The sequence below is a fragment of the Vidua macroura genome, chromosome 7 (genome assembly GCF_024509145.1).
Source record: "Vidua macroura isolate BioBank_ID:100142 chromosome 7, ASM2450914v1, whole genome shotgun sequence".
Classification (NCBI taxonomy): domain Eukaryota; kingdom Metazoa; phylum Chordata; class Aves; order Passeriformes; family Viduidae; genus Vidua; species Vidua macroura.
In genome coordinates, this window is record NC_071577.1 from 40,162,854 (window position 1) to 40,189,392 (window position 26,539).

At 55.9% G+C, this 26,539-nt stretch overlaps 1 protein-coding gene across 1 annotated transcript; it reads left to right on the top strand.

The window, feature by feature from the left end:
• Nucleotides 1–22,877: 22,877 nt before the first annotated feature.
• LOC128810368 (collagen alpha-1(I) chain-like) lies at nt 22,878–26,233 on the top strand. The gene is made up of 5 exons (XM_053983167.1): nt 22,878–22,968; nt 24,728–25,385; nt 25,630–25,878; nt 25,927–26,026; nt 26,075–26,233. Exons 1-5 carry the CDS (start codon nt 22,878–22,880, stop codon nt 26,210–26,212), a joined length of 1,236 nt encoding a protein of 411 aa, XP_053839142.1. The 3' UTR covers nt 26,213–26,233.
• Nucleotides 26,234–26,539: the final 306 nt, after the last annotated feature.

Sequence of the window (26,539 nt, forward strand, 5' to 3'; positions counted from 1 at the left end):
AACTCATTCCAGATGCAAATGCTTCAAAACTGTGGCAGGGAATTTTCAATTGAAGAACTTCATGTCTGGATTTTTTTTTTTTTTTTTTTTTTTTTTTTTTGCCTTGACAATCCAGCCCAGGCTGAGTTTCAGAGTGAGGCACAGCTTCATGTCTGCAAGTTTTCCCACAGTGTAGAGCTGACAATGTGCTTTCAGCTGGTCGTTAAGGTTCTCACTCGGTGAGGATTTCATTATTTCAGGTCACTCCCCCCTTCACTCCAAGACTCACCCCAAGTTTTGCTAAGAAGGGCAAAGTTTGTGAACAGCAAAACAACTGCTACTTGTTAAAACGGCACTAAAAATGGTAATCTTAGTTTAAACTAAATCTTCAAAGACAGGTTCTTTAGCGTTCCCTCCGGGATTCAGTGCCACCCTGTTCCACGTGGGGCTGAGTTCCCGTGTCACCCCAGGAGCCCGAGCAGGTCCCTGCACCCCTGGCACTCTGTGGGTCACACCTGCAGAGCCCTGAGCTGGGGGCAGCAGCTCCAAACCCCAGCTCAGCTCCTCTGCAGAGTGCACAGGGAAAGGCAGGACCTAAGTGGGGCTAGACAATGTAAATTCTATTTAGATGGCACCTCAGACAATGAGATAAAGCTCACAAACTCCGTTTTATCATCCTCTTTCTTTGAGGATGAGTGAAATCCTCTTTCCTTGTTTGCAGAGCGTGAGAAAGCCGTCTGAGAGCGGGGCAGGGCGCGCAGGCTGCGACGGGAGGGCACTGCCAGGGGCTCAGCCCTGCCCTGCTGGCTTCATCCAGGCTCCTCTCGGCTCAGCGGGGACAGCAGAGCCCGGGGGCTGGCAGGGCAGCACAGCAGCGGGCTCCGAGGGGCAGCAGCAGCAGCACCACCCTCCCGGTGCCCTGGCACCATCCAGCCCTGGGGTTCCCGGCACATCCCTGAACCCAGCATCCTCATCTTCCTGCAGAACTGCCCTTGCAACACTGACACCACCGAGGGCCGGGGAGCGCTTTACAAACAGCCCTCGTGACTCCAGACTGGCTCCCAACGTAAGGATCCATCTCTTTAACCCATCCCAGGACAAGGCACAGCCAGGCATCCAGAGCTCCTTCCCTGCTCTGGAAGTTCTGCTGCCTGCAAGGGGCTCCGAGCTCGAGTTCTTGTAGATAAATACAGAACACACTTACAGCTGCCAATGACAGATGTTCAGTGTAAATATTATTCCAGCAGATTTCTTAATCAGATGGTGTAATGCATGATAGTGTCATTTAAAAGAAAAAAAAATGGGTGAATACAGTGAAAAAATTACCATTTGAAAGGCAGAACTATTTTTGGCAGAATTCGTAATGAACTAATTTTTCTCGTCAGCAAAAATTATGCTAAAAGAGACACAAAACTTATTTCTTAGTTGTAAGAAAGCAAATAATTAAAAATTATATACATGTTCACCTTTATGTTCAGGTGCAGAGGAGTCCCACACACCATGACCTGTATTTGTTCAGCACCATGGAAACCATTTCACTCCATTATCCAAACATTATTTACATAAAACCGAGGGGGAAAAGGTAAGAGAAAATAAAAGTGACACAGGCAGAAATAATGACAGCGATCGGATTCATGGTGGAGAAGTGGGCAGGGAACCAAGAGGGCTTTAATGAGATTTACATTCACGGAGAGGAGCGGGTTCCGAGGAGCTGATTGCATCCAAATGGGATGAAAAGGCAAAGCCGAGGGAGCGGTGTAGGATTTCTCCTTCCTGCCCCAGCACTGCCTGATCGGAGGGACAAATCCCGGTTAAACAGAGTGGGGGCAGCTCGGCGGGAGAGACACGAGGGGACAGCGGGGACAGGGATGGGAACGGGGACAGGGAACGGGGACAGGGAACGGGACAGGGAACAGGGACAGGGACAGGGAACGGGGACAGGGAACGGGGACAGGGAACGGGACAGGGAACAGGGACAGGGAACGGGGACAGGGACAGGGAACGGGGACAGGGAACGGGGACAGGAGCCCGGTGCCACGCTGTGTTTGGGAAGGACAGCTGCACAGCAGCCCCGGCTCTCACCCCGCAGGGAGGGACCCTCTCCCACAGCAGCTCCTCAGCGGGGCTGCCCGCAGGGCTCTCATGTCCCTGCCCCAAACCTGCCCCTGGCACCCCCAAACGCTGCTGGCAGTGACAGCCCCGGCGCTGGGCACCCCACACACCCCACACTCGCTAGAATGCGACCACCTGCTGAAGTTTCCCAACGTTATCCCCTCTGCCCATGGATAAAAGCACTGGGCCAATGAGCAGACGCAGGGAATATCACGGAATTCTGCCCTAGAGCAGACACGGCCTGTCTGCAGAGCTCACCGGGAGCCAGAGCCAAGGCTCCTGCAGACAGGGAGGGAAGCAAGCAGAGCAGCTCCTCACCCAGCTTTTCTCTGGGGCCAGTGGGACACGGCGGGCCGAGCCCGGCCGCCTCTCCCGGGGCAGCAGCTCTGCCCTGGCACCAGGAGCCATCCGTGGGCTCCCCAGGCAAGGGCTTCCAAAACAATTTACAGCTGAGTGCCGGAGCACGGAATGCTTATTGTCACTTAATTAAAAGAATTTCATTTTAATGCCTTTTGCCCATTTAGAGCCAATTAATGCAAGGTGCTAAGTACTCTTAAATCACATTGCAGCCAAGGCGAGCTGAGGCTGATCAACCGTTCACAAGAAGAACCTTTTCTGATTTGATTCTCAGCTGAGATCTTGAAGTGCTCTTCCAAGTGCCTTCCTTGGGATGGGAAGTTGGGGGGAAGCAGAACTGGAGGCTTCCTGTGTCAGCAGCACCTGCAGAACGTGGCAGTGCAGCTGCTGCTACCCCCAAACACATGGAAAAGAACTCCAGTGCCATGGCAGGGACACCTCCCACTGTCCCAGGCTGCTCCAAGCCCTGTCCAGCCTGGCCTTGGGCACTGCCAGGGATCCAGGGGCAGCCACAGCTGCTCTGGGCACCTGTGCCAGGGCCTGCCCACCCTCCCAGACAGGAATTCCTTCCTGAAGAATTCCTTCATAATGTCTGGATAGTACAACCAAAGTTCTCAACAACAAATAAAAACCCAGAACACCTGATCAGCTTCAGAATTCCACCACTGGAAGCTGTTCAAATTATTTCCAACCAAAACCACGTTGGACTATTGGGTTTCTGTGCAAGCACAAGTGGCACCTTCTGTGCATTGCAGCAGGAACTACAAACACACTCGGATTCAGTGGCCATGTCACACGAGCACTCAGAGGGACTGGTGCCAGTAGCCACAGCCTGCTCTGAGCAGCACAGACAGGCACCAGCCACGCTCCTTGGTCAGCTCATCCAGCCAGAGGGACCTGGATGCAGGAGGGGACCCAGCTCCCATCTCACCTGGCTGCAGGAGAGGTCCCAGTTCTCCCAGTGCCCCAGGAGAGGTCCCAGTGCCCCAGTGCCACAGAAGAGGTCCCAGTGCCCCAGGAGAGGTCCCAGTTCCCCCAGTTCCCCATCTCACCTGGCTGCAGGAGAGGTCCCAGTTCCCCCAGTGCCCCAGGAGAGGTCCCAGTGCCCCAGGAGAGGTTCCAGTTCCCCCAGTGCCCCAGGAGAGGTCCCAGTTCCCCCAGTTCCCATCTCACCTGGCTGCAGGAGAGGTCCCAGTTCCCCCAGTGCCCCAGGAGAGGTCCCAGTTCCCCCAGTTCCCATCTCACCTGGCTGCAGGAGAGGTCCCAGTTCCCCCAGTGCCCATCTCACATAAAGCAGGAGAGGTCCCAGTTCCCCCAGTGCCCCAGGAGAGGTCCCAGTTCTCCCAGTGCCCCAGAAGAGGTCCCAGTTCCCCCAGTGTCCATCTCACATAAAGCAGGAGAGGTCCCAGTTCTCCCAGTGCCCCAGGAGAGGTCCCAGTTCTCCCAGTGCCCCAGGAGAGGTCCCAGTTCCCCCAGTGCCCCAGGAGAAGTCCCAGTTCTCCCAGTGCCCCAGGAGAGGTCCCAGTTCTCCCAGTGCCCCAGGAGAGGTCCCAATTCCCCCAGTGCCCCAGGAGAAGTCCCAGTTCTCCCAGTGCCCCAGGAGAGGTCCCAGTTCCCCAGAAGAGGTCCCAGTTCCCCCAGTGTCCATCTCACATGAAGCAGGAGAGGTCCCAGTTCCCCCAGTGCCCCAGGAGAAGTCCCAGTTCCCCCAGTGCCCATCTCACGTGGCTGCAGGAGAGGCCCCAGTTCCCCCAGTTTCCCAGAAGAGGTCCCAGTGCCCCAGAAGAGGTCCCAGTTCCCCCAGTGCCCCAGGAGAGGTCCCAGTTCCCCCAGTGCCCATCTCACATGGCTGCAGGAGAGGTCCCAGTTCCCCCAGTGCCCCAGGAGAGGTCCCAGTTCCCCCAGTGCCCCAGGAGAGGTCCCAGTTCCCCCAGTGCCCCAGGAGAGGTCCCAGTTCTCCCAGTGCCCCAGGAGAGGTCCCAGTTCCCCCAGTGCCCCAGGAGAAGTCCCAGTTCTCCCAGTGCCCCAGGAGAGGTCCCAGTTCCCCAGAAGAGGTCCCAGTTCCCCCAGTGCCCATCTCACATGAAGCAGGAGAGGTCCCAGTTCCCCCAGTGCCCCAGGAGAAGTCCCAGTTCCCCCAGTGCCACAGAAGAGGTCCCAGTGCCCCAGAAGAGGTCCCAGTTCCCCCAGTGCCCCAGGAGAGGTCCCAGTTCCCCCAGCTCCCCTCTCACGTGGCTGCAGCACAGACTGGTGCTGCCCTGGGTTAGAGAGCAGGCGTGGGAGGCAGGAGCCTGGCAGGCAGCACAGGGTGGGCTTTGCTCCACCTGCAGGCACTGCAGGTTCTCCTGGCTTTCCCCGTTCATGAGCTCCTCCCTGCTGATGCCTCTGGGTTCACCCCCAATTTACAGAGATGTGCCAGAGCCGAGGGTGTTTCGTAGGAAAAAGGTGTCAGGGAGGAGCAGCAGCAGAACCAGCGAGGACAAGACTTGCCAAAACCATGTCCTGTGGTGCAAAGCCAGGGCTGGGGGTCTCGAGGCCACTGGACACTAAAGAAGGCAGAGTGAAGGACAGAAGTCACCCAGTAACTGCAGAAACTGGAAGTTAAAATTCACCAGCAGCTGCATGACCACTGGACAGGAGACCAAACGCATCACAAACTGCTCATCACTGAATGTGCAGAAGCACAACGGGCTTTGTGAAGCCCCAAAAGTCAGTGTTTTACCACAAGAGCCCTTCCTAACTGCAGAAGGATGCACAGAGCTTGAAGGAAGTCACCGGTTATTGAAGTGCTCCTAAGCCCAGTGTGTCCCCTTGCCTGGGGATGGCCCCAGCTCCCACCTGGACTGCTCTGGGTGAGTCTCACCAGGTGCCAGTGCCCAGCTGGGCTCTGATCTGGTTCAATATTTCCTTTGTGGCTGCTGCAGAATCATCCCCTGCCTTTGGAGCAGCTCTGCTTTGATGTCTCCTCCACAGCTTTGCTTTTCATGTGGCAGTTGGTACGAGGAGCTTGTATCCCAACAGGAAAACGCTCACCAGTCCTCACTGGTGCCTGCCTGAATGCATCCCATAATTGCAGGCATCCTAAATTATGTGATGCTAACTAGCTTGAGCTCCAAAAAATGGGCTTCCCAAAGCACACTGCTGCATGCAGAAATGAATAACCATAAGCTAAAACACACCATAAAGCTGGGGGGTGAGTGTCTTGTGGCTTAGATTTTAATTTTTATTTTTAAAAAGATGTCTGATGTAATTTTTTTTTTTTTTTTTTTTTTAATTCCCTTTCTCAGTCTTAAGTTGAGGTGCAAGATGTTTTTCAGCAAGTCAGACTCTACCTGGCTGGTTATTTGCCTTTAGGGGGGAAAAAAAGGCGAGCTAAGCATGGGCAAAAATCTCTAAAATTCAGGTTTCATGGGCAGGGCACAGAGCGAGCCCTTTCAGTGCACACAGCAGTGTGACCCCAGCAATCACGGGGGCTCTGGGCAGGCTCTGCCCCCACAGCCAGCCTTCTCCTGCTGCAGGGGCCAGGGAACGCTCCCACAGCCCTGGGGAGCCCCAGTCACTGCCCGGAGCGGGGCACACGTGCTAGCACCGTGATCACATCAATTGCTATTGTATTTGTAATTACCTTCATGCATCAGATGTGCTGCCAGGCTGATCAGCAGCATCTCAGCACATCCATAAAAGCCGTGCCAGCAGCCCTGTGCCGAGCTGTGCACACTCTGCCCCGAGCCAGGAGCTCACCACACAACCCACGGGCACGGGCTGGGCAAAAGAAACTTCTCTTGGAGCTGTTTGAGACCTGATTTTCACAAAATACCATCTTCCCTTGCTCGTTAGGCCTCCATAAAAAATAATCTCGGCAAAGCCTTTAAAACACCCCCACCAGTGCTACCAATGGGTAAATGAGAAAAAAAAAGAAATGGAAGGGAAAAAAAAAAAGAGTCAAACCCTTTAATTTTGCCTTTGTAAGTACAGATTTTATCCCTGAAACACTGACAGCCTGAAACCTTGGTACAACTGACCAGAGAGTAGAGAACAGGGGAGTGCGAAGAATGTGACTGTAATTAAACACACCTCAAAAAATCCACAGAATCCCAGGATCCCTGAGCCTGGAAAAGCATTCCAAGATCATCAAATCCAAGCTGTGCCCCACGCCCACCCTGTGCCCATCCAGAGCCCTGAGTGCCACCTCCAGAATTCCTGGGACACCTCCAGGGATGGGCACTCCAAACCTGCCTGGGCACTTCCAATCCCTGAGCCCCCTTTCCATGGGGAAATTCCTGCTGCTGCCCACCCTGAGCTCCCCTGGCCCAGCTGGGGGCTGATTTGGTCTCCCACCCAAATTGTACCTGGAGTCACAGGAAGCTGTGGCAGGCAGGCATTAACAGTACATTACACAAACATTTTAGGTGCTAATTGATAGCAATCCACTAAATAAGGATTGGCAGTATAATCTCAGCTGTTATGATCGATTTGTGAGTTAAATCGGGGATCAATTCCCCTCCAGACAGGCGGGTGCAGCAGCCTGGGGGTGCATTCCAGCACTGCTGGAAGCTCTGGGGCAGCCCCTGAGCACGCTGTGCAACCCTAATCCTAACCCTAACCCTAACCCTAACCCTAACCCGTAACCCTAACCCCTAACCCACCCTAACCCTAACCCTAACCCTAACCCTAACGCTGTGCAACCCTAACCCTAACCCTACCCCTAACCCTAACCTAACCCTAACCCTAACCCCTAACCCTAACCCCTAACCCTAACTCTAAACCCTAACCCTAACCCTAACCCTAAACCCTAACCCTGCCCCTAACCCTGCCCCTAACCCCTAACCCCTAACCCTAACCCCTAACCCTAAACCTTAACCCTAACCCTAACCCTAACCTACCCCTACCCCTAACCCTAACCCCTAACCCACCCTAGCCCTAACCCTAAACCCTAACCCTGCCCCTAACCCTAACCCTAACCCTAACCCTAACCCCTAACCCCTAACCCTAACCCTAACCCCTAACCCTAGCCCTAACCCCCCTCACACTCAGGACCAGCAACCCACCTGAGGCTCTTTGGCTGTCCCAGCGTAGCAATCTCACGTGAGGTACAGCAGTGTTTAATTACAGCGAGACGTGGCCGGGGATGGGTTGGCTGCACACGTGAGGAATTGCAGGCCCCTTTCCTCTGCTTCAGCAGCGGCTCTGAAGGACGAGCCTGGTGCCACGGAACGGTTCTGAGTGAGAAATCAGCCGTGAGGGGCCGCACAGGGAGCGGGGGCCAGGGCAGCACGGAGCCCTCTGGCCACAGCCAGGAGCAGCTCCGGGCACCCCCAGGCTGTGACCCAGCCCTCTCCGTTCTCCTTCACAAAGTCCCTCTGCAGCTGTTTGTCTGCTTTGGTTAAACGAGTTTCTCAGCCATTCCAACAGCCTCTCCTCTCCTCATGGACGTGTCCCTCTCCTGAAGTGGGCAGTCAGAGCTGCCCGAGACCAGGGAGATCAGCACAAGCAGCCCGACAGGCCCGGCCGGGCTGCACCACAGCTGCTCCCACCGTCCCAGGCTGCTCCAAGCCCCAGCCTGGCCTTGGACACTGCCAGGGATCCAGGGGCATCCATGGAATAACCTGTGCCAGGGCCTGCCCGCCCTCCCAGCCAGGAATTCCTTCCCAATCTCCCATCCATCCCTGCCCCCTGCCCATCCCACCTGCCCAGCCAGGAATTCCCAATCTCCCAGCCATCCCTGCCCTCTGGCAGTGGGAGCCATTCCCTGGCTCCTGTCCCTCCATCCCTTGTCCCCAGTCCCTCTCCAGCTCTCCTGGAGCCCCTTCAGGCCCTGCAAGGGGCTCTGAGCTCTGCCTGGAGCCTTCCCTTCTCCAGGGGAACATTCCCAGGGCTCTGAGCTCTGCCTGGAGCCTTCCCTTCTCCAGGGGAACATTCCCAGGGATTGCTCTGAGCTCTGCCTGGAGCCTTCCCTTCTCCAGGGGAACATTCCCAGGGCTCTGAGCTCTGCCTGGAGCCTTCCCTTCTCCAGGGGAGCATTCCCAGGGCTCTGAGCTCTGCCTGGAGCCTTCCCTTCTCCAGGGGAACATTCCCAGGGCTCTGAGCTCTGCCTGGAGCCTTCCCTTCTCCAGGGGAACATTCCCAGGGCTCTGAGCTCTGCCTGGAGCCTTCCCTTCTCCAGGAGAACATTCCCAGGGCTCTGAGCTCTGCCTGGAGCCTTCCCTTCTCCAGGGGAACATTCCCAGGGCTCTGAGCTCTGCCTGGAGCCTTCCCTTCTCCAGGGGAACATTCCCAGGGCTCTGAGCTCTGCCTGGAGCCTTCCCTTCTCCAGGGGAACATTCCCAGGGCTCTGAGCTCTGCCTGGAGCCTTCCCTTCTCCAGGGGAACATTCCCAGGGCTCTGAGCTCTGCCTGGAGCCTTCCCTTCTCCAGGGGAACATTCCCAGCTCTCCCAGCCCGGCTCCAGAGGGGCTCCAGCCCTGGAGCAGCTCCGTGGCTCCTCGGGGCTCTCTGCAGTGGTCCCACGTCCCCCTCACGCTCGGGAACGCCGGGATCGGGTCACCCCCTCCTCTCTGCTGCCCGCTCACACTGCACCCAGCTGTGCAGGGGCAGCTCAGGGAGCATCCCCATCCCCATCCCCATCCCCATCCCCTTCCCCATCGCCATGGGGACCTGGCGGGCACAGCGTGGGCACAGGGTGGGCACAGGGTGGGCGCTGGCCTCCCCCAGCCTGGCCAGCACCCACCGGGGAGCGCCCAGAGCCTCATGAGGGCACAAACTGCCCGGCTGCAGGGCAGGGCGCCTCGGGCACAGCCCAGAACAGCAATCGGGCCGAACCCCACGGTCAGCGCCGTGTGGGGCTCCGTTTGCGCCGCCTGAGGGAAAAGGTATTTCAGGTTTTGAAGGAGCTGGAGCAGCAGGGAGGCGGCTGTAGGGCAGAGACAAGCGGGGCCGCGAGGCCGGGCCCACAAAGACCGGGTCCCAAAAAGCGGGGCCCCGCAAAGCTGGGTCCACAAAGAGCAACTACAAAGCCCAGGCCCCCGCAAAGCCGGGCCCACACAAAGCCCGGGCTCCGCAAGGCCGGGCCCCGCAAAGCCGGGCCCACACAAAGCCGGGTCCCACAAAGCCGGGCCCCGCAAAGCCGGGCTCTGCAAAGCCGGGCCCATACAAAGCCCGGGCCCCGCAAAGCCGGGCCCACACAAAGCCGGGTCCCGCAAGGCCGGGCCCACACAAAGCCGGGCCCACACAAAGCCGGGTCCCGCAAGGCCGGGCCCACACAAAGCCGGGTCCCGCAAGGCCGGGCCCGCCCGGGTCAGTCCCGGCTGAGGCGGGCGCGTTCCCGGGCGGGGCAGCGGCGGCGCAGTCCCTGCAGTGCCCGGCAGAGGGCGGCAGAGGCGGCGCCGCCCCGCCCGGAGCGGGATGGGAACCGGGATGGGAACCGGGATGGGACTGGGATGGGACTGGGATGGGAACAGGGATGGGACTGGGATGGGAAACTGGGATAGGGAACCGGGATGGGAACTGGGATGGGAAACTGGGATGGGAACCGGGATGGGACTGGGATGGGAAACCGGGATGGGAAACTGGGATGGGAAACTGGGATAGGGAACCGGGATGGGAACAGGGATGGGAAACCGGGATGGGACTGGGATGGGACTGGGATAGGAAACCGGGATGGGACTGGGATGGGGAACTGGGATGGGAAACTGGGATGGGAAACTGGGATAGGGAACCGGGATGGGAACAGGGATGGGAAACCGGGATGGGACTGGGATGGGACTGGGATGGGAAACCGGGATGGGACTGGGATGGGGAACTGGGATGGGAAACTGGGATGGGAAACTGGGATGGGAAACTGGGATAGGGAACCGGGATGGGAACAGGGATGGGAAACCGGGATGGGACTGGGATGGGACTGGGATGGGAAACCGGGATGGGACTGGGATGGGGAACCGGGATGGGAAACCGGGATGGGAACCGGGATGGGAAACTGGGATGGGAAACCGGGATGGGAAACCGGGATGGGACCGGGACAGGGGACCCACCAGGACAGGAGGACCCCCAGGTCTCCAGGCAGAGCTCAGAGCCCTGGGAATGTTCCCCTGGAGAAGGGAAGGCTCCAGGCAGAGCTCAGAGCCCTGGGAATGTTCCCCTGGAGAAGGGAAGGCTCCAGGCAGAGCTCAGGGCCCTGGGAATGTTCCCCTGGAGAAGGGAAGGCTCCAGGCAGAGCTCAGAGCCCTGGGAATGTTCCCCTGGAGAAGGGAAGGCTCCAGGCAGAGCTCAGGGCCCTGGGAATGTTCCCCTGGAGAAGGGAAGGCTCCAGGCAGAGCTCAGAGCCCTGGGAATGTTCCCCTGGAGAAGGGAAGGCTCCAGGCAGAGCTCAGAGCCCTGGGAATGTTCCCCTGGAGAAGGGAAGGCTCCAGGCAGAGCTCAGAGCCCTGGGAATGTTCCCCTGGAGAAGGGAAGGCTCCAGGCAGAGCTCAGAGCCCTGGGAATGTTCCCCTGGAGAAGGGAAGGCTCCAGGCAGAGCTCAGAGCCCTGGGAATGTTCCCCTGGAGAAGGGAAGGCTCCAGGCAGAGCTCAGAGCCCTGGGAATGTTCCCCTGGAGAAGGGAAGGCTCCAGGCAGAGCTCAGAGCCCTGGGAATGTTCCCCTGGAGAAGGGAAGGCTCCAGGCAGAGCTCAGAGCCCCTTGCAGGGCCTGAAGGGGCTCCAGGAGAGCTGGAGAGGGACTGGGGACAAGGGATGGAGGGACAGGAGCCAGGGAATGGCTCCCACTGCCAGAGGGCAGGGATGGGTGGGAGATTGGGAATTGGGAATTCCTGGCTGGGCTGGAATTCCCAGAGCAGCTGTGTTTGCCCCTGGATCCCTGGCAGTGCCCAGGGTCAGGCTGGAGCAGCCTGGGGCAGTGGGAGGGGTCCCTTCCACGAGAGTGGCACTGGATGGGCTTTTAAGTTCCTTCCAGCCCAAACCATTTTGTGCCTCGGGCTGCACGACCTTGCGAACAAGAACAGCGCCACAGACAAATCTGCTCCTCTGCGAATGCCCTCACTGTGCCCGGGAGGCACAACCTGGCAGGACGCCCTTGGCACCTGCGGGTGTCCCTTGGTCACGGGCAGAGCTCCCCTGCCTGAGCAGAGCATCCCACTGCCCCCCTCCCTCCTGCACCAATGCACACCTTTGCCTTTAAATAAGGAAGTCAAGCCCAAGCCCATGTAAACCCATGAAATTCAGACGCTTCAGGCTCAGGATTTATGGCTAAACACCTGTAAATTCTTCTGAAACACCACCAGTAGTTGGTCCCAAGACAGCCTGATTGTCTCATAATAGACAAGCACATTGTTTGCCACTTCAAGATCATTCAATGACATCACAAAGACTGCAGAGTAAAGTTTGGAATAGATGCAGATTGTGTGAGAGAGAGAGAGAGCAATAATTAAATATCTGTCATGTCCATGCTCCTTAAATCTGACAAAAATCCCCCCACCCTGTGCCACAGCTGAATCAGATATGGCCATGAAGGCCTCATGAACAGGGTTTTAAAACCATCTTTGTTCTTTAATAACCTTTCCACAGCAAAACCCTCCCAGGAAACAGCACCTTGCCAGGGGCTACAGCTCATGGAACATCCACGAGGGAGAAGCTGAAATGAGCAATGCCAGCCTGCTGCCCTGCCACCAGGGCAGGTGCCTCACCCTTCCATGCTCCCATCCAAGTACTTCACCTTGGAAAGAGAAATAATCATCAAGTGAGAAGCCATAAGCCCCAAAGAGCTTCCACGGAGTGTAGGGTTTTTTAAAATGCCAAAGAGAAACACAATAAATACACGCTAAGGGAAAACTGTGAATGGCAAATGATTAAAATTCGAGGGACTATTCCTCTTGAGTAAGCAGGGAAACTGCAGCCAGCCTGCCAGAGGAGGGTGTGTGGATGCATCTCACCTGCTCTGGGACAGCAGAGTTGGTTGGGAGCTCTGGAGCATTTGGTTCTTGGAAGCCAAGGAAACCTGCTCGCAGGGACCAAGGGAAGCTCAGCTTTGGCATTTACCTGTCTGCTGCCCGTGCGGGGGTCCTGGAGCGCAGATCCTGGCCAGGGCATTTAGAAACATGGGCAAATCCAAACATCCACCTTGTGGAGCTCAGAGCTTGGCTCTACATTCGCTGCCTCCAAACCCCTCCCTTCCCTCGGCCCTGCGAGGATGGCCAGACACCTGCAGAGCCCACAGGGCTGCGTGCCAGCTCCCAGACGGGAGAATTCCCTCTCCCGAGGGCTTTTAGCACCTCACCGTACTCAGCCAACACCAGAATTTTGGTAATTCAGGTAAAGGAATTCCAGCAAGGGAAGTTCCACTGCAGGGTGGGCATTCCCAGGAAGTAATGCCTGGATTGCTTCAAAATAAATACAAAATAAATCCTGAAGCCACCAGGCTGTTGATTCAGTGAATCACTCACATCCCTGTAATTGTGCCTCTCATACCCCCCTACTTCCAGCAGTATTTTCCCTTAATTGATTACAATCAAATTCCTTCAATTGATCCCACATCCCTCAAAGTCTGCTGGCCTAAAGACTAATCCTTTTGAGCTACTACCTTTCACACAAACCTCAGGTGGGTTTCCAATCTGATCTGATTACCAGACCCTTGATATTCATCACTTTCCATCATATTTATCATACTTGCTTCATTTCCTAGGAGAAAGGGTCTGATTCATTAAAAATTATATGCTCCATTTAAGCAGGTTTTCTGCATACTTTACCCGGGAAAAAATGCTGAATGCATTTTTTTCCACATAAAAGTATGTCTTTTTTGTGATTTATCAACCTTTTATGCCCTGCCTATCAGCAGCTGCCTCTCAGCCACGTACCCCGGTGGTACAGAACTCCTGGAAAGGGTGATAACAGGCATTTCCAGCTCCCAGCTCAGAAACCACAAGGATTTCAGACAGAACAAATGCCACGTGCTCTTACCCCTTATGATATTTTTGTGGTTTTATTCAAGCACCATCATTCGTGGCTCGAATTCCCTGGAATGGTTTAATTAACACTAAATTCCATCTCCGTTTTGAGGGAGTGTTTGTGGGTCAGATGCAATGCGAATATAATGGGGGCTGGCGTGGGTTTTTCTGCAGAAGCAGAGATTTCCACATTACTGTAATTCCTCTCTCTTTATTACTTTGGAGATTTAAGCGATCATTTGCTGTGAGCCATGCCACAGTTAAGGACGGAAACTTTTAATAACATCCAGGATGGAATTCACTCCTGGGCACAGAGCTCAAACAAGGCTCAGGTCCACCTGAAGCCTTCAGGATGGAGTTTACACAGCCAGGCACCTTCCCACAACCTCTCCACAATCAGACAAATTTCAGAGCCAAGAGAAAAAAGCCTTTTGAACGCTCACCTCCTGAAAGTGCCTCCTCCTTTTGGTTCCTTTTCCATGTGGGGAGAGGTTGTGAAGGGCAGTTAGAAAGGGCTAAAAGAAGGAGCAGGAGGCTGGTGGTCAAGAGGAAAAGGAGGCTGTTCTCTGTCAGCACACAGCTCTTTTCCCAGAGTCCCTGAGGCTGGAAAAGCCCTCCCAGCCCATCGAGTCTGAGCTGTGCCCCATGCCCACCTTGTCCCCAGCCCTGAGTGCCACCTCCAGGAATTGCCTGGACACCTCCAGGGATGGGCACTCCAAACCCCCCTGGGCAGAGAGGTTCGCCTGCAGTTCAAGCCAAAAATGTCCAGGATGTCCCCAGGACTCTCCAGCACGGCCTGTCACGCGTTTGTCACGGGAAAGAAAATGCCACTAATGAAATATCAGGAGGGTGAAACAGAGAACAAAGGACAGCTTTAGCATCACCCTCCACACAAATCTCAACAGATCCTCCTCAAGCAGCACAAGGCTCCTGGTCTGCTGGAAACTGTCCTTGCCTGTGGCAGGGGGCTGGAACTGAAGGAGTTTTAAGGTCCTTTCAACCCAGGCCAGTCTGGGATTCTGCTTCTGTGACATTTAGACAGGGCTTGAAACCAGGGCAGCCAAAGCAAACCTTTCCTTCATCATTACCCAGCAAAGAGTCTGCCTCAAGCTCCTCTAAAGAGAAAAATTGTCATTTTCCTGCAATTTAAAGTCAGAAAAGACCACCGAAAGCAGGCTGTTTGCTCGCAGCGCCAGGGGCAGCGGTTCCATCAGCCCTTTTCTGTCACCCAGAGAAGGGGGGCCAGGGCTGCCCTGGCAGGGCACAGCCTTTGCTGGGCGGTGGGACAGGGAGAGCCTCAGCGCCTGGGGATGCCAGGGAGCCCCCCGGCCGTGGCCAGGGGGGCACAGAGCAGCGGGAAACGCCTCTGTGGGAGCAGACGAGGAATCGTCAGGAGCGCGCCGGGCCCGCGGCGGAGCCGAGCACGAGCTGTGTGCACCACAACAGGGGCTCAAGCTGTTCTGTAACTTCCAGCTCCCGAGCTCCGTTTTGAGCCGGGTAATTATACCGCACGAGGAGTTGGCAGTTCACACGGAGAACAGATTTAGCTGCTGACAAAACGCTACTGTTCCCAAAGTTCAGGCAGAGCTGCAGCCGTCCCCCAGGGCTCTGGGCTGCAGTGCAGCCCGGGAAGGTGTCCCTGCCCCGGCAGGGCAATGGGATGGGCTCTGGGGTCCCTCCCAACCCCAAACATGCTGGGATCCTTTTGCTGGGCAGGAAAAGGAAAGCACAGCCATGACAAACTACGCAAAACTTCCCCTCTCCATCAAACACGACTGTAAAAACGACCAATTCCAATCCTCTGTGGAATAAACAGAGCAAAGCCACACTGCAGCCCAGGCTCAGCTCACCCTTCATTAGTCTGCTCCTAAATCAGAGCTAGGGCAAAGCCAGCAGAGAAACATTTTCCCTGTTCTGCTAAAACTTACTCACAGCTTCACCTCCAGATCCCTTCTGATAGTGGCTACAGTTTCTTCTAATTGTTTATAATTTATGAACTGACTCGCTCTGGGTTTGGGAGGCCACACTTCTGACCCCACACGCTCACAGAATCCCCGACTGGGGAGGACCTTAAAGCCCACCCAGTGCCACCCTGCCATGGCAGGGACACCTCCCACTGTCCCAGGCTGCTCCAAGCCCTGTCCAGCCTGGCACTGCCAGGACAATTCCCACAGCAACCCCTGATGCTCCAACCTCGACCTGAAACCCATGAAGCAGTTCCAGGAACGGCAGCACGGAAGCTCCTGTGCCAGACACGAGCCCCTCCTGTGCAGGTGCCACGACAAGCTCTCACTTCTGCGTGCAGTTAGCAGGTGCTGCTTCCTTATTTCGGGAAGAGTTACACTTTGTTAAAACTACAAGTTAAATTTGCAGAATTTCCCTCCTCTCAGCTTCAAATGCTCCTTTTGTGCATGCATTCCCCTTATTTTGCTATCCAGACCAGTAATGTCCCCACAGGAGCAGTTTACAACTTGGTAAGCATTCCCAGTGTTCCTGCAATTCCATCTGATCCATTTGCCAGGAGCCTCATGCTGGAAAACCTCTTTGTGCTGACCCCCTTTCAGTCACGTCTGCTCTCGGTCTGCAGGGCTCTGCACACACCACGTCGTGGCTTTGTGCTTTGCATTAAACATTGGAAATACAACATTTGGTTATCTCTAAACGAGAGCAAGGAGCCTCTCCAGTATTCCCTGTGAGTTTCCCTCCCTGGTGCACAGGGCAGCATCCCTCCCAGGGAAGCAGGATTAAATCACCCAGGCTTTGCTGGGAGAAGTGCCTCCAAGAAGGAGCAGAGCTCTGGGTGGGAGGAGCACGAGGAGATCCAGAGATTAGGAGCCTAATGGAGTTTGGAGGGGCTGCATTCTGAATCTATCAAACCCTGACATTTGAGGGAGCTTTATATTTTCCTTTAAGAGTAGTGCAGACCCCAGTGAATTATATAATGGAATATGTCTCCCCAATGTAATCAAAGTTGACCTAACAGATTTGTCTTTCTGGTGGTACAATCCACTGAAAATCTTTAAGGAAATCAGAACTGGATTCGAACAACAAAGAGGAAAAATCACTTTTTAAATATAAAACAGGCCTAGAGAAAGCAACTCCTGCCAATTAGAAATACTGCAGCCATGGAATGGTTTCAATTGGAATGCATTGCTCAGGAGCCTGCAGTAATCCCTTGGGATGGGACACCCAAAGGCAGCCAACACCACACCTGGAAAGCAGCAGCACTGACCTGAACGCTCCAGGGGAGGCTGAATAAATCCAGTTCAAAACACAAACGTGTTCTTGATTAGGCTTGAGGAGAGGACTCCTTCCTCATCCAGAGGAACAAAAGCAAAGGACTTCAGGCTTGCCTCATAATTGCATTTCAAAAAGCATTTTCCCACATTTCCCTAAAGAAATGGCTCTGAACTGGCACAACATTAAACTGATTTGATTCGATCCCTCGATATAAAAGCATGCAAATGAGCCTCCCCCCAGATGGTTTAATCACACCTTAAGTCAACCTTACCTGTAGCTAAAATATCTCAGTTTTAGGATTGCTGTTAACTGAAGAATGTAATGCTGATTTCTGCAAAGTTAAGAGCAAGGAGTAAAATTCTAAAAACCCAAATTTCTCTTGCCAAGCAACTGAGCAGAGGAACCTGGATCAGAAGGCAGAGCCACTGCTGGTCTCTGAACACACACAATAAAACCAGTCAGATTCCATTTGTTAAAACATGTGATTCAATTAATTTCACCATCTTTACTGAATAATTCACTTGATGAATCAATTCTTCTGGTAAATAAGCACTTCTACATCCCATTGACCTCAGTGTGGGCAAAACTGATTTTTTTCTCTTGGCATTGATGTTCTTTGGGGCCAGGAGAGAAGGTGGCTGGGTCAGGAGGCAAATCCAGAGGAACCACTGAGGAGCCCCTGGCACTGATGGAGCCACCTGTGCCCAAGGCAGACCCTTCCCAGGGGGAAGGGAACCAGGAGAAGGTTCAAGCCGAGCCCAGCAGATGAGCAGCCCCAGGGAATAACCCCTGGGAGAGCCCCACGCTCGCTCCAACCAGCCCAGGGGATGATGATGCATTTGGAGACTTTCCCCTCGTTTGGTTACCTCCCAAGAGCCCCTTGGCCATGAAATAGGACGTGGGGACTCTTCAGGACAGTTTTTTTATTTGGCTGGTTCTGTGACTGGTGAAAAATGTTATAACATTTTTAAAAACGAGGCTTTCCAGTAAGCACCTCCAATTTCCTTAAAATGTTTGCCGTGGAACCTTTATCTCGGAGAAAAGCTAAACATAAGGACACAGAGACAGAGAGGAGATATTCCTGCATCTATTTGGAGAAAGCTCATCCATAAAGAAGCAAATTGCCATGGTAATTATCACTCCCTTACTTGTAATTGTAGGAATAACCGTGCATGGGTTATACATATGGACCGCTCTCACCCCGCGTGCGCTAATTCTCCCTGGAAAGAAATGATCTTTTATGGAGCACAAGTATTAAATGTGTTCTGGCAGCGGGGAGCGCTGCCTGAGCGAGGTGCTCTGCCACAGAGCAGAGATGGAGCCGCTCCTGGGGCGCTGCAGGGCACCAGCAGCCCACCCTAAACCGGGGAGCAGCAGTTCCTTGGGTTTCCAAAGGTATCCCAGCCCACCCTAAACCGGGGAGCAGCAGTTCCTTGGGTTTCCAAAGGTATCCCAGCCCACCCTAAACAGGGGAGCAGCAGTTCTGTGTCCCAGCCCACCCTAAACTGGGGAGCAGCAGTTCCTTGGGTTTCCAAAGGTATCCCAGCCCACCCTAAACTGGGGAGCAGCAGTTCCTTGGGTTTCCAAAGGTATCCCAGCCCACCCTAAACCGGGGAGCAGCAGTTCTGTGTCCCAACCCACCCTAAACCCAAGGAGCAGCAGTTCCCTGTCCCAGCCCACCCTAAATAGGGGAGCAGCAGTTCCCTGTCCCAGCCCACCCTAAACCAGGGAGCAGCAGTTCTGTGTCCCAGCCCACCCTAAACCCAAGCAGCAGCAGTTCCCTGTCCCAACCCACCCTAAACCCAAGGAGCAGCAGTTCTGTGTCCCAGCCCACCCTAAACAGGGGAGCAGCAGTTCCCTGTCCCAGCCCACCCTAAACAGGGGAGCAGCAGTTCCCTGTCCCCAGGCAGCCTGAGGATCAGGGTGTGCTCCAGGACAGCCCTGGCACAGGCACAGCTGGGACCTGCACTGGGGCATGGCCAGTTCCCACCAGGCTCCCTCCCAAAACCCCCAGACCACAGGGGCCACGTGGGCACCATGAGTTGGTTAAGGATCAAAGGGGTGAGTGCATCTCCACGGTCTGGGCTGGGGACTTTGTTCAAACCATGGCAGAGCACCTCGTGTAAAATGAAACTCAGATCTGCCTTAGAAAGCCAGGCATGGGTTAATATTTAGCAGAGAACCTGTTCCAAGACGCCAAGGAGCTGGAGCACTCCTGTTCCTGTTCCAATTAGGCACTGGGAATAAGTCACCAAATTCTGCTGAGCAGTGACCAGGGGGATTTGGGAATGACAGCTCCCTGCCCGCTCACCTGGGCCTCAAACCCTGCAGGGCAGACACACAAGCAGAGTCCCAGCTGGCTGCCCCGGGGTCCCTGGAGGTGCCCAAGGCCACGCTGCTCAGGGCTTGGAGCACCCTGGGATAGTGGAAGGTGGCCCTGCCCATAAAAACCAACCAACAAACAAACAACACCAAAAAAAATCCCCACAAAAAAACAATAAATAACCTCATTTTTTCATTTGTGTCCTTTTCTACTGAGATAAAGGAGGTGGCCAGGCCATACCTTTGCTAGTCCAAGTAGTGCAGGAATATTTCAAATCACTGCTCCCACAGTTCCACCATGGAAATGTTCCACAAGAATCTCCCCTCCAAAGCCCTGTGCCCCAGCCCTGTCTGCGCAGAGAGCCTTTCCTGCCTCCTCAGCCCCAAAATTCAACTCCTCAGAAGAGGTTTTTGTGATTTGATTTGACTGGTTTTGACTCGTGGATGTTTCCAACAACTGCCCTTTGGAAACCTGGAACTGGAATCTCTCATTAGTCAGATTTTTCTGCCTTCTGCAGGGAGCAGCAACTGCTGCTGTAAAATTGTTTATGAACAGTGGAAAAAAGACATGGATTTCATGTATGGCATCAAAAGGAGGGTTTTTAATCACGAGTACAGCAAATAGTCACAGGGCTGGAGAGCAGCGCTGCACCTGCAGCAAGAGTGGGGGGGGGATTTTTTTGGTGAGCCCTGACTGCTCTCCATGTGCAAGGAACAGAGAAATTGGAAATATCCTACGCTGAGCACTCGTCCTGCCTTTCACTCCCAATACTTGTACGAGTGTGAGGAAAACACTAACTTTTTTTAGAAGTTTTTTCCTCTGATTTTTGGCCTCAAGTTTACATTAAAAAAGTAAAAAAAAAAAAGAGCCCCTATTCCTATTAATAAACGCAATTAAACTGCAAGCTAGCATGTTAATTCTGGCTCTTAGTGCTTCCTAATCTGTTTTTTTTCCCCTCCAAAAACAGCTCCAGGACGAGGCTCTGTCCTTCTGGAGCAAGTGCCTGAGATCCCACAGATTCCCCCACCCGTGTCCTTTATCCCCACAGCCCCCTAAAGCTTCACACACGTCCCTGAGGGGTGCCACTCTCGAGGAGCAAACAGGCAAATGACCATTAACAGAGAGCCCTAATTGCATTTGGGATGTGAGTCTGGCTGGCTGTGGCGAGGAGAGGAGAGGAGAGGAGAGGAGAGGAGAGGAGAGGAGAGGAGAGGAGAGGAGAGGAGAGGAGAGGAGAGGAGAGGAGAGGAGAGGAGAGGAGAGGAGAGGAGAGGAGAGGAGAGGAGAGGAGAGGAGAGGAGAGGAGAGGAGAGGAGAGGAGAGGAGAGGAGAGGAGAGGAGAGGAGAGGAGAGGAGAGGAGAGGAGAGGAGAGGAGAGGAGAGGAGAGGAGAGGAGAGGAGAGGAGAGGAGAGGAGAGGAGAGGAGAGGAGAGGAGAGGAGAGGAGAGGAGAGGAGAGGAGAGGAGAGGAGAGGAGAGGAGAGGAGAGGAGAGGAGAGGAGAGGAGAGGAGAGGAGAGGAGAGGAGAGGAGAGGAGAGGAGAGGAGAGGAGAGGAGAGGAGAGGAGTCTGTTCTTTGTGCCCCAGCCCTGCGGGCCCTGCTGCTCCCGGGACACAAAGCCCAGCTCCCTCGGACACAGAGCCCCATCAGCTCCCCGGGACATACACACAGCCCATCATCACCCCGGGACACAGAGCCCAGCTCCCCGGGACATAGCCCCATCAACTTCCCAGGACACAGAGCCCCATCAGCTCCCCGGGACACACACATAGCCCAGCCCAGCTCAGCTCAGCTCAGCCCAGCCCAGCCCAGCTCAGCTCCCTGGGACACACACACAGCTCAGCGCAGCTCAGCTCCACAGCCCAGCCCAGCCCAGCTCTCCAGGACACACACACAGCCCAGCTCAGCCCTCCAGGACACACAGCCCAGCCCAATTCAGCTCAGCTCCCCAGGATGGACACACAGCCCAGCCCAGCTCTTTGGGACACACACACAGCCCATCATCACCCAGGGACACACACACAGCCCAGCCCAGCTCAGCTCCCCAGGACACACACACAGCCCAGCCCAACTCAGCTCAGCTCCCCAGGATGGACACACAGCCCAGCCCAGCTCTTTGGGACACACACACAGCCCAGCCCAGCTCAGCCCAGCTCTCTGGGACACACAGCCCATCATCACCCCGGGACACACACACAGCCCATCCATCTCCCCGGGATGGACAAACAGCCCAGCACAGCTCAGCTCAGCCCAGCCCAGCTCCCCAGGACACACACACAGCCCATCATCACCCCAGGACACACACACAGCCCATCATCTCCCCGGGATGGACAAACAGCCCAGCACAGCTAGGACACACACACAGCCCAGCACAGCTCTCTGGGACACACACACACAGCCCAGCCCAGCCCAGCCCAGCTCTCTGGGACACACACACAGCCCAGCTCAGCCCAGCTCAGCTCCCCAGGACACACACACAGAGCCCATCATCTCCCCGGGATGCTCAGGCTGCCCGGGTCCTGTGCTCCCCAGGGCACGTTTCAGATGTGGTTTTTAGAGCTGCTCAGAGCCCGAGGAGGCAGGCTCAGATCCGATCTGCTGTGACAGGTAAAGGGCACCGTGCAGGCTCCTGAGCTCCTGCTACAGGGGGAATGTGCTGGGATGTGCAGCACCCTTTCTGTGCCGGGCACAGCCACGGCCCCCGCGCTCCTGAGCAGAGAATCTCCCGTTTTTGCTGGGGTGAAGAACCCCCTTCCCCTTTCTGGGCTTTCCTCCTCCCCGGTGCAGAGCCACGGCAGGAATGGCAAACCAGGAACGGGGAGAAGGCAGCACCACAGAGTGCCTTCAGCAGGGGAAATAATGCACTTTGAAACAAACCCCCCCGTGTAAAACCCAGGCACTTCAGGGAAGCAGCAACTGCAGGAAAGCCTAAATCATGTGGACATCTTAGAAACTCCTTCTGGTTTTGCACTGATCCAGTCGGGAGGAAAAGTTTACATTTTCACAGACCCCAAGAATGATTATGCATGAAGCTTCAGAATGCCTCCCCCCAGAGCAGGTGCATCCCCTCCTGGAGCCCAGACACCTCCCTGGCACGCCTGGCCACAGGCACCGACAGCCTCTGCTCACTTTTGAAAGCAAAGGTGCCATCAGCTTGCTTTAAAAGTTTGCATTTTGATCTGTATAATGGGCTTTGTACCTCATATAACTCTCAGACACGCCACGAGGCTGTTCCCTCGCAGACAATGCCACTGGGCTCAGCAGGGCTCCTGCAGTCACACTCTCAGGAAGAAAAATGCTGTAAATAGTAAGTTACAGGCGTCTATTTCGAGATGCATGAGGTCGGAAAGTACAAAAAAAAAAACTGCAGTAGCTCCTACTTCTCCAATTCCATCGAAAAATCCCAGAACTTGCTGCTCGGCCTTTGCAAGGCTCGTGTTTGTGTTCCAACTTTTCCCACATATTTGATGACGACTGTTTTCGCCAGCAGGGCGGCCAGACTCCCTTACAGAGCAATTACACAAGGAATTAATTATAGGAAAAGCAGACGAGAGCAGCACCGAAAATAACTCGAGGTCAGATTTATGCCGTGTGTGGACTTGACGTAATCAGACTGGAGACCCCAAAAAGAGCCTTCCAAGGGGAGCCCAGCCCCAGGCACTGCTCCCATTGGCAGGGCAGGAGCCCCCAGTGGGTTTTGCTCTTCCTGCCAGCGAGGAGCTCCAAGGAGCAGAGGAAGTTTCTCACACCTGAGGAACTGCACTTTGTCCTGGAGGAAACCTTCCCATCTTGTAATTGCAGCACGCCAGGTCAGCAAAGCCTACCCCCCGTTAATTGCAGCCTTTTAACTCAGGGTGCCCTTCCTGCTGCAGCTCTCCTTTTCCCAAATATCTGCCAGGCTGTGGGATGAACCCCGTGCCATCCCAAAGCAGGGAGATGCTGCCTGGAACATCCCCAGCCCTGCTCAGGGTTCTGCTGCTGGAGCAGCCCCAGCGCTGGGGTTTGGGCCAGCTCATAGAAGTGACAGGTGGGAAGACATTTCCTTCACCCCTCTCAAACAAGGATCCCTTCTCCAGACCTCCTCCCACAGCGACAGGAGCCAGAGCTGACGGGTTCAGGCCCCGTGGTGGGTGCCCCTCACACCTCCAGCCTTATCCAAACACCTCAGCACCCACGGACGGGAGGGATGGACACAGCAGGAGCTGCAGGCAGGGCAGGGCCACCTGCACGGGAATCCTGCTGATCCTTCTCAACAGCCACATGGAAATTCAACTAAAAACAGGAAATTTGCCTGTTGGAGAGAGTCCAGAGGAGCCACGAGCTGCTCCAGGGCTGGAGCCCCTCTGGAGCCAGCCTGGGAGAGCTGGGAATGTTCCCCTGGAGAAGGGAAGGCTCCAGGCAGAGCTCAGAGCCCTGGGAATGTTCCCCTGGAGAAGGGAAGGCTCCAGGCAGAGCTCAGAGCCCTGGGAATGTTCCCCTGGAGAAGGGAAGGCTCCAGGCAGAGCTCAGAGCCCTGGGAATGTTCCCCTGGAGAAGGGAAGGCTCCAGGCAGAGCTCAGAGCCCTGGGAATGTTCCCCTGGAGAAGGGAAGGCTCCAGGCAGAGCTCAGAGCCCCTTGCAGGGCCTGAAGGGGCTCCAGGAGAGCTGGAGAGGGACTGGGGACAAGGGATGGAGGGACAGGAGCCAGGGAATGGCTCCCACTGCCAGAGGGCAGGGATGGCTGGGACATTGGGAATTGGGAATTCCTGGCTGGGCTGGAATTCCCAGAGCAGCTGGGGCTGCCCTGGATCCCTGGCAGTGCCCAAGGCCAGGCTGGACAGGGCTTGGAGCAGCCTGGGATGGTGGAAGGTGCTCCTGCCCATGGAACTGGATGGAATCTGGGGTTCCTTCCAGCCCAAACCATTCTGGGATTCCACGGAAGCGCAGCAGATCAGAAACATCCCCATCCCCTGAGCTCCACACCCCTGGAGCAGCGGGCAGTGAACAGCCAGAGCTTCCTGCAGGGCCCCCAGGCTGGCACGGCCCCTCTGTCCCTGCCCCGGGAGAGGTGGCTGCTCTCACACCCAGCTGGGCTCTGCATTTTTTTGATTTTTTTTTAATTTATTTTAATAGTCTTCTGTAACATTTTGAGTTCACCTGTGCCCAAATCCAGCTCAGCTCAGCCCCAAAGCCAAAGCAGCTGGGTTTTATAAGCATTTGCTGCTGACACTTATGTTCATGAGGATTTTCTCCTTCTACAGCTTTATTTTCCCTAAAAAGTTGATATTTTGCGCTGCTCTCACTCAGGTAAATTTAAGGGCTTTTTTTGAGATATTTTATTGGCAGGTTTTATTTTTCCCCCATCACCACTCTCTAGTGGGAATCTCTAATTTCCCCTTTGGAAATCAGGCACATCTAGAGGCGAGGCAGAGAAATGCCACGTGGTAAACTTAAATACAGATGTGCTCTCCCAACACCCGAAATTAAGCCATTGTTATTCCACCATTCAGGAATCCAATGACTCCTAACCATAATTTAGCTAAGATCAAGTGCAAAATCTGTTTAATAATACCCGATACATCCTCTATCCTGGAGATTATATCCTGCATTTGCAGGGCATTGACTCCGTAATCTAACAGGTCTTTTCCATCTCTGACTTCTATTAGCCTATGAATTATAACAAAAGGACCATTAGGCAAACCATAATTGTGGAAACAGCCTCTGACACGAGAGTAACTCCTGCCATGGCAGGGAAAACTAAAATTAAAACACGGACAATTGAAGGGAGAGCATTCCCTTTATCCAAGTGTTAAGTCGCTCGATTCAAACCAGGAAACAAAACTCAGTAAGTCACAGAAAAGGCTTTTTTTTTCCCCCTCCCCATCTCTGCAGAGAAAAGGCTTTGGGCAGCACAGCAGGTGCTGGTTCGTCCCTGCAGGAGGGATGGGACCGGGGGTTTATCTGGGATATTTTCCTTATCTGCTGCCTCTGCCCAGCCCGGCTTGTCCTGCACCCTGGAGCCGCTTCTGCCGAGAAAAGTCACATCTCCCCACGAGCTCCACCTGGGGAAGCACAAAACCACAGAGCAGCCCCGAAGGCTGGGGGAGGGCAGGGAGCGCCCAGCCTGGCTGCCCGGGCAGGGGCTGGGAGGCGCGGGCATCCTCCAGCAGCTGGGGCTGGCACGCTCCTGCAAAGGTCAGCGGCTCTGCAAACGCCTCCGAGGGACACGGGGCTCCAGGCGGAGCCGCACGGGCAGCGGGCCGGGAGCCACCCCCGCTCCCCGGGCAGGGCTGCCCGGGGCTCCCGGCCCGTCCTGGGCACCGCCCTGCCCCGGCCAGGAGGCGCCTTCCTCCCCAGCATCATCCTCCCGCAGCACTGCGCCCCGGCCCCACAGCTCCTCCTGCCACCCTCCTGGCCACGGCACGGCCGGGGAGCACTGGCCAAAGGGCCAGGATGCTTGTCAGGGTGTCAGTGGCCAGGGAGCACTGGCCAAAAGGCCAGGATGCTTGTCAGGGTGTCAGTGGCCAGGGAGCACTGGCCAAAGGGCCAGGATGCTTGTCAGGGTGTCAGTGGCCAGGGAGCACTGGCCAAAAGGCCAGGATGCTTGTCAGGGTGTCAGTGGCCAGGGAGCACTGGCCAAAGGGCCAGGATGCTTGTCAGGGTGTCAGTGGCCAGGGAGCACTGGCCAAAGGGCCAGGATGCTTGTCAGGGTGTCAGTGGCCAGGGAGCTCTGGCCAAAGGGCCAGGAGGCCCATCGGGGGTGTGAGTGGCCAGTGAGCTCTGGCCAAAGGGCCAGGAGGCCTGTCAGGGTGTCAGTGGCCAGTGAGCACTGGCCAAAGGGCCAGGATGCCCATCAGGGGTGTCAGTGGCCAGGGAGCACTGGCCAAAGGGCCAGGAGGCCCATCAGGGGTGTCAGTGGCCAGGGAGCTCTGGCCAAAGGGCCAGGATGCCTGTCAGGGTGTCAGTGGCCAGGGAGCACTGGCCAAAGGGCCAGGATGCCTGTCAGGGTGTCAGTGGCCAGGGAGCACTGGCCAAAGGGCCAGGAAGCCCATCGGGGGTGTCAGTGGCCAGGGAGCACTGGCCAAAGGGCCAGGAGGCCTGTCAGGGTGTGAGTGGCCAGGGAGCACTGGCCAAAGGGCCAGGATGCCTGTCAGGGTGTCAGTGGCCAGGGAGCACTGGCCAAAGGGCCAGGAAGCCCATCGGGGGTGTCAGTGGCCAGGGAGCACTGGCCAAAGGGCAAGGAAGCCCATCGGGGGTGTCAGTGGCCAGGCAGCTCCAGCCCTGCTCCCTGAGGCTCCTCACCCTGCAGCCCAGACCTCGGTGCCCAGCGCAGACCCACGGGTGAGGCAGGGGTCAGCCCGTGGGGACACCCCGTGGGGTCAGCCCGTGGGGTCACCCTGTGGGGTCACCCCGTGGGGTCACCCCGTGGGGACAGCCCGTGGGGACAGCCCGTGGGGACAGCCCGTGGGGTCAGCCCGTGGGGACAGCCCGTGGGGACAGCCCGTGGGGACAGCCCGGTCCCGTCCCGGCAGGATGGCGCTCAGCCTGTGCTGGGAGCAGGGCTTGGAGGAGCCTCTCATGGTGTGGGAGCAGCAGAGCAGCCCAGCACTGGAGCGAGC

Bases quoted from the DNA above. Each gene is read 5' to 3' on its own strand.
- LOC128810368 (XM_053983167.1), top strand. From the start codon at position 22,878: ATGCTGCCTGGAACATCCCCAGCCCTGCTCAGGGTTCTGCTGCTGGAG. The intron at 22,969-24,727 runs GTGGGAAGACAT...CCTTTATCCAAG, and splicing joins CCAGCTCATAGAAGTGACAG to TGTTAAGTCGCTCGATTCAA. The intron at 25,386-25,629 runs GTGTCAGTGGCC...GATGCTTGTCAG, and splicing joins GGGCCAGGATGCTTGTCAGG to GGTGTCAGTGGCCAGGGAGC.